This window comes from Caretta caretta, chromosome 4 (genome assembly GCF_965140235.1).
Source record: "Caretta caretta isolate rCarCar2 chromosome 4, rCarCar1.hap1, whole genome shotgun sequence".
In the NCBI taxonomy this organism is placed as follows: Eukaryota; Metazoa; Chordata; order Testudines; family Cheloniidae; genus Caretta; species Caretta caretta.
The window spans coordinates 70,109,853-70,126,663 of NC_134209.1; the positions used below are offsets into that span (position 1 = coordinate 70,109,853).

Here is a 16,811-nt window from a genome sequence, read left to right on the forward strand (position 1 = left end):
TGTCTCTTTCGTTTCGAGAAAGAGACCTGGAGATGTGAAACAGGTTAATAAATACATTCTTTTCTTGTGGAAAGCCATGATGCACCTAAAACCAAGTTTAATAAGAAACAGGAAAATGTCAAAACTGAGATACCAAAAGTATATGAATTAATATTTTTAATAATATTTTATCGGCTAGGTGCTCAGGTGCCGCACTACAACTTAGAATTGCGTAACACCCAACAATAATACACAGTGCCAAACTCCAAACAGTTCCACAGACATATCATTAAATAGTCTTCAGCACTTTAAGACTAGGTGGGAAGATTAACAGATCCTCCAGTGGTAGCCTATTTCATATCCTGGAGGCCATGACTTAACATGAGTTGAGACCTTCAAATGGCAGTTAGAGAAAAAACAGTGTGTTAGAAGGATACCAAATTGATAATTGGTTCCTCAGAAAGGTGCGTCCTACTCTGTTTACTACATGCATGTCAGCAAAGCACGTTTGTAATTCACCCATTGTCCTACTGGCAACCCATGCAAAGACAGCAAGGCAGGTGTATTATATTCACAAAAGATCACCCGAGTGATGTATTATGGGCTGCCATGTTGTGTGCTGGTTGACTTGCAGGCATCCCAGAGTAGAGAGAATTACATTATTCGAGTAGCAATAAAATAGGACCTAGCAAGATCTCCACTAGAGAGAAGGACAAATTATATAAGCTTTATGAACTTGCTAGAAACACATCTATATTATCCCTTGTCCCATGGTTCTTTGTGGTCAGTGTGGTCACGAAGAACCTCTAGTTCTTGACAGATTTTACCAGTGCCAGCTGTGTGCTGCCCACACACGGCAGAACAAACTAGGCCTTAAAGTTTGATGTGACCAAGAAAATCTCTTTTGGATCATGTACTTAGTTGCTTAAGAAACTATTTCTGCCCATGATTTTTTCTCTTCGTTCTCGGTGAAATGAGGTTTACAGTAATGTACTGATTTTATATGTGAGTGCATGCTGTTAGTCTTTAATGGTCAGCACATGGAAAGGATAAGGACCTCCTATTAGTGTTAGACAGAGGTGTTCTTTACTTCAAGCAAAAGAGGCTGTGTTCTTGTCCCACTTTCCTGAGAGTGTTATGTGAGGCCTGATTCTGCAATCATTACTCACGTTAAGTAGTTCTTTACTCATGTGAGTAGGCTCCCACTAAACTTCAACTTGGCCAGGATAGCACATGTTAAATGCAGCGTGCCTTGTCTACATTCGATTTCTAATACACATTAGTTAGCATGTATTAGCTAATGTGCTAAATCAGACCCTAAGCCCTAGTTTAGACAAAGCCCTGTTGATTTCAGAAGAGCTATTTAAGAACTAAGGTTACTACTCATCAAGGGTAAGGGTGGCAGAATTTGACCCACAGTAAATCACAGACACTGTTGTCTGTAGACTATACTTATTACAATAGGTCTTTAAATGCAGCACAGAAACATAACAGACATAGGAAAAATAAAAGGCAAAAAAAACGGTTAGGTTTGGGATATCCATCCCAGAGGTAATTTTATTGCTGTACCTGCTGTTCCTATAGGTTATTATGCTCTTAAAAGAAACAGAATAAAAAGTCAGCTAACACTTTAAAAACAAGGGACTGTTTCCTGGAGGAATTAGAAACAGGCATCTTTGTTGACCATTGACGTTCACCAACCTGCAGCTTAGCAGGCGTTGTACTCAGGGTAAGGTAAAATTGAAGAGAATTAAAAGCAGTGTCCCTAAGTCTGAGACAGAGTCCGCAGGACTGAGTGAGATGGCAATATGCTCTTCAGTCACATAAAAGCCCTCATGAGAAACTACCAATATGCTTTCTCATTCCCAGAGTCTGGCTTTGGAGCATAATTTTCTAGTTGGCATTTTCTAGCAGTTAACCTAAAATCTCAAGCCCTGAGCTCCTGCAGGTGGCTATTAACTGGGAGGAAATGCCCTCCCTTTGACTACTGTTTTACTAAATAACTCATTCTATAGCAGACAGTTATAATCTCTTCAATGACACCCGTCTTAGTAAATTATGCAGTCATATAGCCTTAGGGTGTATGCAGCTGAATTTCCTACCTGATCTACTTTTACCTGAAGATCGGTAATTAACCAATTGTTGATTTAAAAAAATTGTAACAGATCTGTTAAAGAAACAGATATAGAATGTCTCAGGTGTGTGCATGAAACATGAGGTACTTCCCTTATAAAGGTAAAATAGCTTCCAAAATGTTCAGATACTCAGGGGAGCTGGTTCTCGTCTCTAACTTGGGCAAATTACTCCATTGAAGTCACTGAATGAACTGAAGACAGACTGCTGTAAAACAGGTGCAACTGGGATCAGATTCAAACCTTTGGAGTAATTGAAACAATGTATAAATAATTAAAATCTTTCATGTAAACTGGCTTGGATTGGAGGAAGATGCTGGAGTGCCATTTTCTTTAGTTCCCCTAGATTGACCATAAATTAAGCAAACTGGATGGTTGTCCTGGGAACCAGTATCCCATGCAGCATTCCCTGCTAACACAGAGACAAGTATTCAAAATGTTAATATTAAGGACACTAGTACAAGTCAATAAATCAGACTTTATGGTGCTAGTAGTTAGAATGATTAAATGGGAGAGGAAAACGTAATTACAATATAAAACACTTTTTATATGTAAACGCAATGGACTGTGTTTATGAGAGAAGTTCAAGACTACTACATAAGCATTCTGTATATAGTGGGCAGGCTTGGTCTTGTAGTTGAAACACAGAACAGGGATTTAGAAGATCTGGGTTATATTCCTAGCTCTGCTAGACTTGCTATGGAATTTGAACAAATCGCTTCATCTCTTGTCTCTGTTTCCCATCTGTAAAATGGGAACAATAATACTTTCCTCCTTCACAGGGGTTTTGTGAGGTTAAAGTCAGCAATGTTTGCCAAGCACTTTGAGACTGTAGATAAACATACAAAGTATTAATGGTGACTCTGATTGAAGAAGGGCATGAAATACTGGGCAGCTTATCTGATGCAAGAAGTCTGCTAGTTGTTGGGCTGAACCATTGACGATTATGTCAGAGTTTTATTCTGATCTTATTCTAATGTCATTTTTATCACCCTTCTTCTTTTTTTCCTCATTCCAGTCACTCCTCCCTTTGCATCATTTTAACAGCAATGAGAGCCAGCAAGCAAATTTCTTTGGAGTTGTGGCCAAGCATCTCCATAATTACAGGACTTGGCTGGTTTATTGTAGCTGACTCCCATGCTAAGGAGAAAAGTTTCACTTTCCTGATGCTTTGTCTCCACTAGCTATAGGGACAGACTCTGAAGTTTTCTCAAGGGTGTGAAACTTGAATATCGCATAACGCGGAACTTAGCAAAATACTACTGTAACACAACAACAAACCCTGAATTTCTTATAGTGGGAGATGGTGCAGCCTAGTGGATAGAGGGCTGGGTTAGGACTTCAGAAACTTCAGTTCTGTTCCCTGCTCTGTCACTGGGTAATCTTGGGTAAGTCACTTTGCTCCCATGTGCCTCAGTTTCCCCTCTGTAAGTGGGGGTAATGACATTTATGCCCTTTTGTAAAGTGCTTTGAAACCTACTGATGAAAAGCATAAAAAGAGCTAGGTACTATTTCAGACAGAGAGGAAATACATGCGGATGTGGTATGATTGGTATTAGCATGGCCATATGATTCAAAAACAGTGAAGCAACATGGGATTATCTGCATTACTCACAAACAAGTGGCAGTGAAGCCTTTATATTGCACCAGCATTTACATGGGTAACCATACAGTAAATATTTGAGAGTTTTTAGAAATGTTGATTAATACTGCTTTTTTATTTCTCTGCTCTAGAGCCAGCCTTTCGATGTGCCACAAGTCCAACTGTAAAGGACTCATGCCATGTGAAGGAGAGGAAAAAACTGACAAATATTTTAGATACCTCTGAAGATTATCAAAAATAACTTTTCTATGCATAGTAATGTCATGACTTAGAAGATCCCTTGATATCATACCCTAAGGCTAAAAGAGGGATTCCTGTCTCTCTGAGGAGCTTTTTTTCCCCCCCCTTCACTTCCAGCCCTGATGGGCCATATGGTATCAGTCCTTAAACCTGTCACTGGTCTAGGATGGTATATCGTCACCACGGGCCTCAGGATAGTATTTGAAGAGTGGGGTAGGATAGAAGGAAACATGTATCTGGCAGGGCTTTTATTTTTAAATAAGAAAAAGTGGAAGCCGTTTGAAATTACTAAGAGGTTTGGATAGTTAGAAATAATCCTGGGCAAGGGGAGGGTAAAGAGAAGTGGTCAAACTGTGAGTGAGGTGCATGATACACACAGTTTGCTACATAGCCATCTCCCTGCTTTGCGTAACTGAAAAAAATAGTTATCAGACAAAAACAAAGCTGTACACCATGCACCCACAAAGTTAAGTACTATGAATTAATTTCCATGTATTATGATCCTTTACAGCAACATGATCAGCAAAATTAAACCTTAAAAAAATAAAAACTAACAAATTGAACGCTGGTAGAAGTAAGTCTTTGAACTTTAGATATAAAGTAACTAATGGTTTCAGGCACACACACATCCCTTCGTAGAGCATTTTCCACCTAAGCAGGGTGAATGTACAACATATGAAATTTGGAATACCAGGAAAAAGGGAAAATCAATAACTTAAATTCATAATGGCCTATATAATAAGGAACATAATGTGCTTGACAGAATCAATTTTAACACATAATTTGCGTGAAAGATTTAGATGAGCCCTTACACTTTTTCTTTCCTAGTGGCAGAAGTGAGCTGTAGCTCAAGAAAGCTTATGCTCAAATAAATTTGTTAGTCTCTAAGGTGCCACAGGTCCTCCTTTTCTTTTTGAGAAAACTCTGAGAATACTTTCAGTCCCATCATTAACAGAAGTGACGAGATTTCATAATGCTCAGTTTTAAATAATCAAGCCTGTAATCCTGAGAGACCTTCAAGAAGCACAAACACACAAAAAGTATGTTGCTCCAGAATAATGTCACCAGTATATTTAGCACGAAACTGAAGATGGTATTTTTAATAGCAAGCACTACAAATCATAGCTGGATTTAACTTGTGTGTAGTCTGCAAATTTATTTTCAAAATCCTGACCCAAGACTAATTATTTTATTACTTCACTCATTGAGTGCCCATTAGTAAAGTACACTGGTTTTATTCATGTTATTTTATATGAAGTAATATGGGCAGGAAGACACTGTATTCATGAGATGAATCATTTTTCCATAGGTTTCAGAGTAGCAGCTGTGTTAGTCTGTATCCACAAAAAGAAAAGGAGTACTTGTGGCACCTTAGAGACTAACAAATTTATTTGGAAAGGAAGATGTCTGTCTGTATCTGTACGAGTTTTTTCATGAAGTTGATCGATTACCACTCCATACGGCTAAATTCAGTGCCTTGCATAATGACAGGTTTCAGAGTAGCAGCCATGTTAGTCTGTATCTGTATTTTTCCATAGGAATCCTGGAAACGTTGCAGAGTGGGGATGGGGCGGAAACAGACTATCTTGAATCTTACAGCAAATTTAAAAAAAGCAAGGTTTAATTAATTCAGAAAAGGAAATAGATCTACTGGTTTAGGATTAGCTGATGCCTTTGCTTGTTTGTTACTCTGCAAACCCTAATACGTTTCACAGGTAGGATATGACTACATTCACTTTTTCCCACTGTTGCCAAAACAAACTTATTTTTAAAAATGTTCATTGAAATTATTTTCCGTACAATATCATTAGTCTTTTTTTCTAATAGAAATTTACAGTGGTATGATCTAAGAAAAAATATAATAGCATACAAATACAAGGCCATGTGTTCTTTGTGTGGTGGGAAAACCCACTAGAAATGAAAAAAGTATGCAAAGATGCTGCAGGGTTCACCTTATGGAGTTTTCTCCATATGCTCCCTTCAAGATAGAAGGGTTCAGGCAATCATATAGAGGTTGAGGCTCGCTGGGGAAATGTAGGTTCCATTATGTCAGCGTATAGGGCAGTTCAGGATGGTTCATAAGGGATTGCCCCTCTTCTGCATCTGTGCCCTAGCAACTCCACATGTATACACAAAGCCATGAAAAGTGGGCTTATTACTGTAGTCTTTACTTCACCTCAAACTACCATAAGGATGTCTGCTTCTAAATCCTCTGGTAGTCGAGGGAAACATGCTGTCTAAAAAAGCACCTTCTCCCTGCCTCTACCTTCTACCATCCTCATACATCTGCTCTCAGACCCACAGATCCCCAGCTGCTCCTGTGGGATCTAAGGAAGAGACCTTTGGGGATTATGCTACAGAAGCACTATTTACCCCAATTTTTGCAGGTTATGTGTCTGTTCCATCCCATACCTTTCAACCTGAACATGGTAGAGCTGTGTGGAGAAATCAAAATCCTGAGTGAAACAGAATTTATATTTTGAAATACGGTTTCATCCCTATTTGGAAAAAACCCTCAACATTTTGGAATTCTCATTGAAAGGGAATGGAGCCCTGCCTCTGGGGCAGTCTATTTGGCAGGGCTGCCCCAGACCTGTGGAAGCTGGAAGCCCTTGGTTCCCTAACTCTGAGGCAATCCACGTGGCAGACTGCTAAAGAGCCCAGCAGGCAAGCTGGAGGGAAACCAGGCAGTTTCCAGTGGAACTTAATCAACATGGAATTGTCATCACAAAATGTTTCAATTTCAATGAATTGGCAAATTCTGATGAAAAAAATCTTTCATCAGAATTTTTTTGACCAGTTGTAGTTGAAGGTTCCAAAATCTTGAGATTCTATGCAAATGAATCAATGCTCAAATTTGCATCTTTGATTAATACACATTGCCTTATTTACAAAAATGATAGATATCCTAATTGTCAGGCAGAAATTCTGATAAGGAGGAAGCATGGACCAAGCTTTAGAAACATGGGAGTTGCTGTGCTCCTGGGTGCTCCTGGCATTGCCCTGGGTTGATGCCCAGATGGCTCCTTGAGGCTCTGGCCTAGTTTCTCCTTGTCCTGGACTGGGTGAAGCACTGTGGTTAGGTTGCTGGATCCCCTGGGCCTGACTGCAGCGTTTTCTGAACTGAGTAAGTGGGTATGGCTGGGCTGTTGGCCCCTAGCTAGGTGTCCTTCTCTGACAGCTCTCTGCCACTTGCTCCCCGGCTGGAGGGAGGGGTTCTGACTGTGATTGCTGTTTCCCGGCTATTGTTCGCAGGCCCTATGGCCAAGAAGAAATTATTAACATGTATTCTATGTCACTCTACACATAGCTCTGAGTCTGTGGCCGTGTGACTTGGGGGGACCATACTGTGTCTCTATGGTTACAGTCTATATTCTATTCTGTATAGGTTTGTATATGGTACTCATTACTGTAGCAGCTGAGCACCTTCCAGAAGTAAGCAATGCAATTAACATCTGTCACATGTTTGTCCTCCTGACTGGGGTCTCTTTGCTCCCAGAGGACATCTACAGTGGCCCTAACCATATAGATGGAGCCTAGAGTATTTCTGCAACTCTCCAAGTCAGGAGATGGCAAGATCAGTGCAGAAAGCAGCTACAAACCAAAGTTAGAACAGACGTGCTTCCTTCCATTGGCTAGTGTGGAGTGCAGCATGGAAAGCAGGGGGAAGAAGGGAAAGAGAAAGAAGGATAAAGAATCTAACCTGCTATCTCCTGTCAATCTCCCCATTATAACAAACTAAATAAGAACATATTCTTTAACCCTATTCCAGTGTTTTGATCACATTTTTTCTTTTTATTTTGAGCACTCTATACCACTTTCTCAACACCTGCAGCCTGTGAGAGTTGATCTATATTGTCTGCACTGGAGGGGAAGCATCCTTCCAGTGTTGCAATATTATTTGCCTTGCAGTTTTTAGTTCTATTGGTAACTCTTTTGTTGTCACAAGACATATTTACTGTGTTTGAAATATTGTTCACTACACGTATGACAGGAACAGATTGTATGTAATTCAGTATTTTCGTGACTTTTATTTGTAATTGTCCCACCAAGATCCCTGTCTCTTTTGCACACTTCATATGTAACCCCACATTTCTAAGCTATGAGCAGTATAATGTCAGGGAGGCCCAGTACAGTATATTTGAAGCTAGATTGGGCTTTGGCTCTATCAGAATTCCTTCCCTGTGTTAACAGGCACTAAGAAAGACTGCAGCATGCTTCACACTCCATATCCCCAGCCAGCTCTGATGGCCTGGGGATCAAGTCCTGGCCCTGCCCTTCTCTATCCTTTCAGGTAACTGGACTTAGAGCAAAAAGAAAAGGAGTACTTGTGGCACCTTAGAGACTAACCAATTTATCTGAGCATGAGCTTTCGTGAGCTACAGCTCACTTCATCAGAGCTGTAGCTCACGAAAGCTCATGCTCAGATAAATTGGTTAGTCTCTAAGGTGCCACAAGTACTCCTTTTCTTTTTGCGAATACAGACTAACACGGCTGTTCCTCTGAAACCTGGACTTAGAGCAGGTGCCCAAAAGGTAGAGGTCCTTTGTACCTTCTTCCCACCCCTGCATCTGAACAAGGGTTGGCTAAAGTCTGGCCCACAGTGTTTCCTCCCAGCTTTCACCCCTTTCCCCAACCCTGGGAGGGGGACTTGCTGCTTTTACTTACAGGCACACACACCCTCCCTTCCTCCCTCCCTCTACTGGGGAGGGACAACAAGCTTGCAAACTCATGTGGGTCTGAGTAGGGAGCTCAGCCTCTGTTGAATCCTGGTCTGGAGCATCAGATGCTGGATCTGGAGCCCGAACTGTGCTTTGTTCAGAGTTACAGGCATTTCAGTGTTACGGACAACCTCCATTCCTGAGGTGTCTAACTCTCAGGTTCTACTGTATTTGCACTTGATATTAAGCTAAGTGTTTGGCTTCATATGTGCTTGGCTTCTACAATTGCTGATGCAGTACAGCACACAAATAATTTAGTATATGCGAGGTTAAGTCTGCCTACTTATGCCTTGAATGCTGATAGCTTTCCATCCTAGAAAGGGTCTATATTTCAGCAACTTTTCTTCTTAAAATGAAAAAAATGTAATGAAAATGTTTGTAATAAATCTTACGGCCACAGTTAAGCTGTCTGGTAAATTTTAGAGGATTAAGTTTCGCTTGCCACACCATGTTCATAAAAAGATTATAAATTACAGGAGTTCCCTGAATTGTACTTGCTTACATATATCACACAAATTCATTCATTTTTCCTTCTTTTCTCTTGCAGGCAAAAATTGGATCAGGAAAACTTATGGGACCAAAAGGTGTTTCTGTGGATCGTAATGGGCACATCATTGTTGTGGACAACAAAGCATGTTGTGTATTTATCTTCCAGCCAAATGGAAAAATAGTAACCAGGTTTGGTAGCCGAGGAAATGGGGACAAGCAGTTTGCAGGTACACTTGATGGTAATATGTAAATCCCCTTTTCTTGCCTCTTCTGCTCACATTTGCATGATGTTTGAGCATGTTGAAGACGCTAGATATGAATTCTTTTTCCTTGTCATTTTAAAAAATGGATGGGAAGAAAAGCCAAAGTGTGATCTTCAGCTTTCAGGGGCAGCACCAGGAAAAGGAAGGGTCTTTGTCTGAGACTTTTTTCTTAAACCTGGACGTTGTTCAGAAATTCATTGTGCTAATTTTCTTAGTTGGTGCTACATTCTAGGAACTTCGGTCATCTTAGTCTTTTTTTCAAAATGAAAATCCATCTTTGAAAGACAGCTCTGAAATATTACTTTTACACCTTGTTAGGTTCACATTTTAATATACTACTCTGCAGTTAGCTTAATCAGTCAGGAAGATTAAAACATTTGTTCTTCACCAATAATTGTAACCAGTTCTTATTAGCCTACCCCCTTTGGCTGGTTATGTTTCTGGCTAATGACCTGGGGAAGATAGATCATAATAGGCATTTGATGAATGCCTTGTAATGTCTGCACTCAACTGCTGATAATAACTAATGCTTGTACAGCACTTTACAATCATCAAAGAACCATGCAACTATTAACTAATCCTATGTAGATAAATGAGTAAATTTTTTCCCCTTCTTGACACCTTTGAAAATGGGCATAGAGACTTTAAGTGCAAATTTAGGCATGGACAATCATGTGAGAGGAAATGGCTACGTTAGGAAAATTGCTAGTTACATGTCTAAGGGTATGTCTACACTACGGAATAAGGTCGAATTTATAGAAGTCGGTTTTTTAGAAATCGGTTTTATAAATTCGAGTGTGTGTGTCCCCACAGAAAATGCTCTAAGTACATTAAGTGCATTAACTCGGCGGAGCGCTTCCACAGTACCGAGGCAAGCGTCGACTTCCGGAGCGTTGCACTGTGGGTAGCTATCCCACAGTTCCCGCAGTCTCCGCTGCCCATTGGAATTCTGGGTTGAGATCCCAATGCCTGATGGGGCTAAAACATTGTCGCGGGTGGTTCTGGGTACGTGTCGTCAGGCCCCCGTTCCCTCCCTCCCTCCGTGAAAGCAAGGGCAGACAATCATTTCGCGCCTTTTTTCCTGAGTTACCTGTGCAGACGCCATACCACAGCAAGCATGGAGCCTGCTCAGGTAACCGTCACCCTATGTCTCCTGGGTGCTGGCAGACGCGGTACGGCTTTGCTGCACAGTAGCAGCAACCCCTTGCCTTCTGGCAGCAGACGGTGCAATACGACTGGTAGTCGTCCTCATCGTGTCCGAGGTGCTCCTGGCCGCGTCGGCTGGGAGCGCCTGGGCAGACATGGGCGCAGGGACTAAATTTGGAGTGACTTGACCAGGTCATTCTCTTTAGTCCTGCAGTCAGTCCTATTGAACCGTCTTATGGTGAGCAGGCAGGCGATACGGACTGCTAGCAGTCGTATTGCACCATCTTCTGCCAGGCAGGCAAGAGATGGGGATGGCTAGCAGTCGTACTGTACCATCTTCTGCCGAGCAGCCATGAGATGTGGATGGCATGCAGTCCTTCTGCACCGTCTGTTGCCAGCCAAAGATGTAAAAGATAGATGGAGTGGGTCAAAACAAGAAATAGACCAGATTTGTTTTGTACTCATTTGCCTCCTCCCCTGTCTAGGGGACTCATTCCTCTAGGTCACACTGCAGTCACTCACAGAGAAGGTGCAGCGAGGTAAATCTAGCCATGTATCAATCAGAGGCCAGGCTAACCTCCTTGTTCCAATAACAACGATAACTTAGGTGCACCATTTCTTATTGGAACCCTCCGTGCAGTCCTGCCTGAAATACTCCTTGATGTACAGGCACCCCCTTTGTTGATTTTAGCTCCCTGAAGCCAAACCTGTAAGCCGTGTCGTCAGTCGCCCCTCCCTCCGTCAGAGCAACGGCAGACAATCGTTCCACGCCTTTTTTCTGTGCGGACGCCATACCACGGCAAGCATGGAGCCCGCTCAGCTCACTTTGGCAATTAGGAGCACATTAACCACCACACGCATTATTCAGCAGTATATGCAGCACCAGAACATGGCAACGCGATACCGGGCGAGGAGGCGACGTCAGCGCGGTCCCGTGAGTGATCAGGACATGGACACAGATTTCTCTGAAAGCATGGGCCCTGACAATGCATGCATCATGGTGCTAATGGGGCAGGTTCATGCTGTGGAACGCCGATTCTGGGCTCGGGAAACAAGCACAGACTGGTGGGACCGCATAGTGTTGCAGGTCTGGGACGATTCCCAGTGGCTACGAAACTTTCGCATGCGTAAGGGCACTTTCATGGAACTTTGTGACTTGCTTTCCCCTGCCCTGAAGCGCATGAATACCAAGATGAGAGCAGCCCTCACAGTTGAGAAGCGAGTGGCGATAGCCCTGTGGAAGCTTGCAACGCCAGACAGCTACCGGTCAGTTGGGAATCAATTTGGAGTGGGCAAATCTACTGTGGGGGCTGCTGTGATGCAAGTAGCCCACGCAATCAAAGATCTGCTGATATCAAGGGTAGTGACCCTGGGAAATGTGCAGGTCATAGTGGATGGCTTTGCTGCAATGGGATTCCCTAACTGTGGTGGGGCTATAGACGGAACCCATATCCCTATCTTGGCACCGGAGCACCAAGCCGCCGAGTACATAAACCGCAAGGGGTACTTTTCGATAGTGCTGCAAGCTCTGGTGGATCACAAGGGACGTTTCACCAACATCAACGTGGGATGGCCGGGAAAGGTGCATGATGCTCGCATCTTCAGGAACTCTGGTCTGTTTCAAAAGCTGCAGGAAGGGACTTTGTTCCCAGACCAGAAAATAACTGTTGGGGATGTTGAAATGCCTATATGTATCCTTGGGGACCCAGCCTACCCCTTAATGCCATGGCTCATGAAGCCATACACAGGCAGCCTGGACAGTGGTCAGGAGCTGTTCAACTATAGGCTGAGCAAGTGCAGAATGGTGGTAGAATGTGCATTTGGACGTTTAAAGGCGCGCTGGCGCAGTTTACTGACTCGCTTAGACCTCAGCGAAACCAATATTCCCACTGTTATTACTGCTTGCTGTGTGCTCCACAATATTTGTGAGAGTAAGGGGGAGACGTTTATGGCGGGGTGGGAGGTTGAGGCAAATCGCCTGGCTGCTGGTTACGCACAGCCAGACACCACGGCGGTTAGAAGAGCACAGGAGGGCGCGGTACGCATCAGAGAAGCTTTGAAAACCAGTTTCATGACTGGCCAGGCTACAGTGTGAAAGTTCTGTTTGTTTCTCCTTGATTAACCCCCCCGCCCCTTGGTTCACTCTACTTCCCTGTAAGCTAACCACCCTCCCCTCCTCCCTTTAATCATTGCTTGCAGAGCCAATAAAGTCATTGTTGCTTCACATTCATGCATTCGTTATTCATTCATCACACAAATAGGGGGATGACTACCAAGGTATCCCAGGAGGGGTGGTGGAGGAGGGAAGGAAAATGCCACACAGCACTTTAAGCACAGCACTTTAAAAGTTTACAACTTTAAAATTTATTGAATGACAGCCTTCTTTTTTTTGGGCAATCCTCTGTGGTGGAGTGGCTGGTTGGCCGGAGGCCCCCCCACCACGTTCTTGGGCGTCTGGGTGTGGAGGCTATGGAACTTGGGGAGGAGGGCAGTTGGTTACAGAGGGGCTGCAGTGGCAGTCTGTGCTCCAGCTGCCTTTGCTGCAGCTCAACCATACACTGGAGCATACTGGTTTGGTCCTGCAGCAGCCTCAGCATTGAATCCTGCCTCCTCTCATCACGCTGCCGCCACCTTTGAGCTTCAGCCCTGTCTTCAGCCCGCCACTTACTCTCTTCAGCCCTCCACCTCTCCTCCCGGTCATTTTGTGCTTTCCTGCACTCTGACATTATTTGCCTCCACGCATTCGTCTGTGCTCTGTCAGTGTGGGAGGACAGCATGAGCTCGGAGAACATTTCATCGCGAGTGCGTTTTTTTTTCTTTCTAAGCTTCACTAGCCTCTGGGAAGGAGAAGATCCTGTGATCATTGAAACACATGCAGCTGGTGGAGAAAAAAAAGGGACAGCGGTATTTAAAAAGACACATTTTATAAAACAGTTGCTACACTCTTTCAGGGTAAACCTTGCTGTTAACATTACATACATAGCACATGTGCTTTCGTTACAAGGTCGCATTTTGCCTCCTCCCACCGCGTGAACGGATTTTGGTTGAATGCCAGCAAACATACACTGCAATGCTTTGTTCTACAGTGATTCCCCAGTACGTGTTGCTGGCCTGGAGTGGTAAAGTGTCCTACCATGAAGGACGAAATAAGGCTGCCCTCCCCAGAAACCTTTTGCAAAGGCAGAACCGCAAATGCCAGGGCAAAGTAATCCTTTCACATGCTTGCTTTTAAACCATGTATAGCATTTTAAAAGGTACACTCACCAGAGGTCCCTTCTCCGCCTGCTGAGTCCAGGAGGCAGCCTTGGGTGGGTTCGGGGGGTACTGGCTCCAGGTCTAGGGTGAGAAACAGTTCCTGGCTGTCGGGAAAACCGGTTTCTCCGCTTGCTTGCTGTGAGCTATCTACAACCTCCTCCTCATCATCTTCTTCATCCCCAAAACCTACTTCCGTATTGCCTCCATCTCCATTGAAGGAGTCAAACAACACGGTTGGGGTAGTGGTGGCTGAACCCCCTAAAATGGCACGCAGCTCATCATAGAAGCGGCATGTTTGGGGCTCTGACCCAGAGCGGCTGTTTGCCTCTCTGGTTTTCTGGTAGGCTTGCCTCAGCTCCTTCAGTTTCACGCGGCACTGCTTCGGGTCCCTGTTATGGCCTCTGTCCTTCATGCCCTGGGAGATTTTCAGAAAGGTTTTGGCATTTCGAAAACTTGAACGGAGTTCTGATAGCACGGATTCCTCTCCCCAAACAGCGATCAGATCCCGTACCTCCCGTTCGGTCCATGCTGGAGCTCTTTTGCGATTCTGGGACTCCATCATGGTCACCTGTGCTGATGAGCTCTGCATGGTCACCTGCAGCTTGCCACGCTGGCCAAACAGGAAATGAGATTCAAAAGTTCGCGGTTCTTTTCCTGTCTACCTGGCCAGTGCATCTGAGTTGAGAGCGCTGTCCAGAGCGGTCAGAATGGAGCACTCTGGGATAGCTCCCGGAGGCCAATACCATCGAATTGTGTCCACAGTACCCCAAATTCGAGCCGGCAACGTCGATTTAAGCGCTAATCCACTTGTCAGGGGTGGAGTAAGGAAATCAATTTTAAGAGCCCTTTAAGTCGAAATAAAGGGCTTCATTGTGTGGACGGGTGCAGGTTTAAATCGATTTAACGCTGCTAAATTCGACCTAAAGTCCTAGTGTAGACCAGGGCTAATTGGCCATTTGCACATGCCATTATGTTTGCACATATAATTGTGAAAATTAGGCATGCACTTTTGTGCATACCTGACTTGACTTGTCTAGATCATTTTGCAGGTGTTCGGTCACTTTGGATAATGTCCCCAATGTTAGTCTGGAGCTCTGATAAGTGTGCAGAAAGGGAGGAATACTGCCTTAAATTGTACACTGTTATAATATTGTCAAAATTTACCTTTCTAGTAGAGTAAGTAGCTGAATGTGTTTTGGCTTTATTAGATTCCCTATTCTAATAGTGCTTTAGGGTACACTTAGAACTGTGCATATTATTCACTGGAATTTTGGCTCTAGCTCTGCTAAATATTAAGTGTTACTAAAAATTTCTGGATATGCTGTTTTCCTTTCTTTTTAAAACTTGTAGGTATGAATTCCTGAGTACAGCTGAACAAGTAATCTCTAACAATTTATTTAATCAATTTACATTCTCTTTCTGCTGGTGGAATACCCATAGCAGATCACAAGTTACTTGAATTCAGTACTTATTTGAATTTATGCATTGTATATATTTTCACATTTACTTTATGAATTGATCACAAAACTGGAACTTTGTATTGTGTTGACTTGTTGTAATTACTTAAGTAGCATGGCACTGAGATCTTCTAGCCCAAATATTTGTGTGTTTTGGATTTAACAAATTGGTTTCTGCCAAAACTTGCATGTGCAGTTTTGATATATGGAGCTGGGTGAAAAATGCATTTTTTTCCTGATGATAATCACATATTTAAGTGAATTTGCTTTACTTATGATAACATCAGTTTTGTGTTTGTTCTAAAACTTGATGACTCAAACGTTTGTGAAAAGCGAACACAAAGTATGTGGGTGATTACATTTAAAAATGTGTATGAATATTTCAGAAACCTTGCTGCATTCTATCCCTGAACATTAGTGTCCTTACGTACCAGTGCTGGTTAATGAGTGATTGATTATTATACGGGGTTATAATCTGTGTGTAACTGGGAGGGCATTAGGCATTACTGATAGGTAACTATAACAGATGAGTGGATGGATGAGAGAACATATGCCAATTTTAAAAAAATGTACCATCTTACTTGGAAAATGGAATTAAAAGATTCTAAATTTTAAATTGTTGTTCCCTCCCACTTGACTAGTGATTGCTCTGAAGTCAGCCTTAATTTTTTAAAGAATGCAATGGATTTTTGTCATAACTTAAACCATTAAGTAAAAATCCTTACTTTTGAAGTTTAATTCTTCTTATTATTTTATTTATTTTCCCTCTTCTGTATTGCAGGTCCGCATTTTGCAGCTGTAAACAGCAACAATGAAATAATTGTTACAGATTTCCATAATCATTCTGTCAAGGTACTGTCAATTAATGCCATGTTGCTATTCTGGCAGTTCATATTATCTTTCCTCCTAAACTAAAATAAAAATTAAGCCCTGTTGTAATATAATTAAGTTGTTGGTCCAAGGTCTAATTCACAAAGTTGGATAAGAAAGAAGGGCTTCATTAAGGACTGGGAATCCAGAGATTTAACAAGTAATTTCTTAATGTAGGTACAGTTGATTTCTTGGATTGGGGTAATTTTTGATTTTTTTTCCAATGAAATACAAGTTGTAACTCAGATATTCAAAAAAAAAAAAATCAAATGTGTTTGTTATTTTGCCCTCCTGTCAAATAGTGTCTTATATATTGTATTCTGTTTATTGTTTTGTGAAAGATTTTTTTCCCCTTCCTTTAGGTATTCTCAATATATGTTTCCCTCACTTCTGGATTAAAACTAGTATAACAAAGAATAGTAAAAGGAGACCACATGTTAAATGTATATCTACATTGTCATAGATACATAGGTTTTAAAACTGGAGGGACTATTTGTGCCCATCTTATCTTAGCCCCTGCATAACACAAACCATAGAATTTCACTCAGTAATTCCTGCATTGAGCAGGATTGGTCACTGGGTTGGTGATGTCTTTTGCAGCCCTAAGAAGAGTCCTGCTTCATGACTGGTTGAAAAGTCCTATGACAAGTCATTAT

At 42.4% G+C, this 16,811-nt stretch overlaps 1 protein-coding gene across 12 annotated transcripts in view; it reads left to right on the forward strand.

The window, feature by feature from the left end:
• Nucleotides 1-16,811, forward strand: part of TRIM2 (tripartite motif containing 2) — a 120,983-nt gene that overhangs the window by 94,958 nt on the left and 9,214 nt on the right. For 11 of the 12 annotated variants that reach the window (XM_048847401.2, XM_048847406.2, XM_048847403.2 and 8 more), the window contains 2 exons: nt 9,223-9,403; nt 16,067-16,137. In XM_048847401.2, the coding sequence (XP_048703358.1) occupies nt 9,223-9,403; nt 16,067-16,137 (252 nt within the window). The remainder of the gene's footprint in view (nt 1-9,222; nt 9,404-16,066; nt 16,138-16,811) is intronic. The other variant, XM_048847407.2, reaches the window with a different exon arrangement.